Consider the following 2,203-nt stretch of genomic DNA (forward strand, 5'->3'; position numbering starts at 1 on the left):
ACACCCAGCATGCGCGACCACACCCAGCATGCGCGACCACACCCAAATTTTGGAGCACATGCTTCTTTAATTAATAAAATGGCGGCATGCAGCTCAGATGGGTCCGATCCAGCAGTGATAGTACAACTTCTTCCTTTGTTGGAGAATTGTCATAAAGAATAGGGACCTGCGCATGCATTATTGGAGTAGAATGGTGTAAGAATTAGCCTTCTATCACCAAGCAAAGTTGAGATACAGACCGACAACTGGATTGACAGGACTTGATGATGATGATGATGATGAAGATGAAAAAAGGTGGCTGAACAAAATGGCCGTTTTCCGGATTTTTGACTTTCCTCTCAGACAAGGTTTAGAGCCACACTAGTGGTACCAATGGAGTCCTCTGGTCAAGATAAGGTCCTCTATAAAGTCTGGTAAGCATAGGAGCTCGTTTTCCAGGTATAGCAAGGCTGCAAAAGTCGTGGCAGCCATTTTGAAGTGGGGTGAATCCTACTTAGTAACGCTACCGCGTTACTAATACTCGAATTACAACCATCTAAAACTCTCCCCCTTTGTTTCTCTTACTTTTTAAAAAAGACGATTGCGCTTTCCTAAAATCCACTGATAAATCTTGTAGTGTGATTGCTAGTGATGATACAACATTCTTAGCAACTTTCTTTTCCTGATCTGATCCATTCTTAGCTTGTCTGTTAATTACTAATAATCCTTGCTTAGCCCTACTGAACATCTGAGAGAAGAGAGAGAGAGAGAAATATTATAATAATTATAATGACTATAGTATGTAGGAAATGGCTAAATTTAGCTTTGCATTAAAGTACATGTACCAGGATTCAGCCTAGAAAAAATTAGAGGTGTTCGGAGACTAATATTTTCCTTTTAAATTTATGAACAATATCATGCTTTATGTATGGGTATTAATATAAATTCACTGGTTGGCCTTAGTGATGAACTGGTTGGTTCATTTGTTGAGATATACATGTACATGTATAACTAATCATTACTTGTGATATTTCAGCAGTTAGTATGTCAATGTTGTGTTCTTCTTCAACATCATCAAACACATCAGGTCTTGTACTGTGTTTATCCTGTAACTCCTCCAACTCATGCACTGGAGGAGAGGGAGGGAGGGAGGGAGGGAGAGAGGGAGGGAGGGAGGGAGGTGTATAACAAATTTTATAATTTTCAATTTCACTTAATTCTTCATTCATTTGCGTCACTTCATAATCAATTAAATAAAACATAAATAAATAAAATAAACAAAATAAATTAATAAACAAAAATAAATAAACAAAATATGCATACAATTTAATGTCTACATAGCACACACACACACACACACACACACACACACACACACACTGGGATTAGTTTGATATACTCTGATCAATTAAACGCTATTATTATGAAATCATAAGTAGGTGTGGTTTCTTACTTCAAAGTTGCCAGAGACACTCCCATTGGCGGTAGTTAATAACAAGTTATGTGATCAAACAATCATCATGTGATACTTGAGACAATTTCATTAGACACTCTCAGATTCTATAAAAATACAATAAAGACACAACAAAAACAAGAATAATTGAACCTAAAATTATTACTAATTAAAAGGTGTGGCTAGCATAGGTAGCCACACCTTTTGCAACTTACAACAGTTGATCATTAACAGTGATAGAGGTAAGTATTGTATTACACTTCATTTTTATTATACTTTACTAATAATTACAAGATGATTGATGTCTCTCAATGGAGACTGAGCAAGTATTGGACTGTGGAACTACCTCCAGTAGACCAGCTAATGGCCGCCACTCTCACTCATTCAAGGCTGCAGTAGACAGCAAGTCAGGCAGTACTACATCAGGAGAGAAGACATCTAAACTGCTAGCAGCTCTGTCTCTTATTGCTTTACTCCTCCTCCTCTTTCTCTCTCTCTCTTTATTAAGACACATCTTGATGGTTCCTCCAACAGGTAAACAACATATTGATGCCATTATGCTAGCTGTATAGAAAGTTTGAGCTGATTTCAAATTCAATTTTTCAAGTTATAGATGCTTTTTAATTGGCCAATTTTTGAAAAATAACCAAGGCTATACTATAGTCAATGTTTTTTTGCGAAAAATGGCTCCAAAATCACCCCAAATTTTTATTACATTTTCTGATACATAATGATATCCTTATGCTGTGTAGAAAGTTTGAGCTGATTCCA

At 36.5% G+C, this 2,203-nt stretch overlaps 1 protein-coding gene across 2 annotated transcripts; it reads right to left on the reverse strand.

The window, feature by feature from the left end:
• Positions 1–511: 511 nt before the first annotated feature.
• On the reverse strand, positions 512–1,571 carry LOC109589919 (syntaxin-16-like). 2 transcript variants are annotated; one of them, XM_020005901.1, is made up of 3 exons: positions 1,433–1,571; positions 1,002–1,108; positions 512–727 (listed from the first exon to the last, which is right to left on the reverse strand). In XM_020005901.1, coding segments are annotated over exons 1-3 (300 nt in total). In that variant the 5' UTR covers positions 1,434–1,571; the 3' UTR covers positions 512–535. The 2 variants fall into 2 exon arrangements, with proteins under 2 accessions (XP_019861460.1, XP_019861459.1); XM_020005900.1 differs by lacking the exon at positions 1,433–1,571 and adding an exon at positions 1,193–1,216.
• Between the last annotated feature and the right edge of the window lie 632 nt (positions 1,572–2,203).

Source organism: Amphimedon queenslandica, unplaced genomic scaffold (assembly GCF_000090795.2).
Source record: "Amphimedon queenslandica unplaced genomic scaffold, v1.1 AMPQUscaffold_10714, whole genome shotgun sequence".
NCBI classification, from domain to species: domain Eukaryota; kingdom Metazoa; phylum Porifera; class Demospongiae; order Haplosclerida; family Niphatidae; genus Amphimedon; species Amphimedon queenslandica.

Bases quoted from the DNA above. Each gene is read 5' to 3' on its own strand.
- LOC109589919 (XM_020005900.1), bottom strand. The intron at 728-1,001 runs GTAATGATTAGT...CTCTTCTCTCAG, and splicing joins TAACTGCTGAAATATCACAA to ATGTTCAGTAGGGCTAAGCA.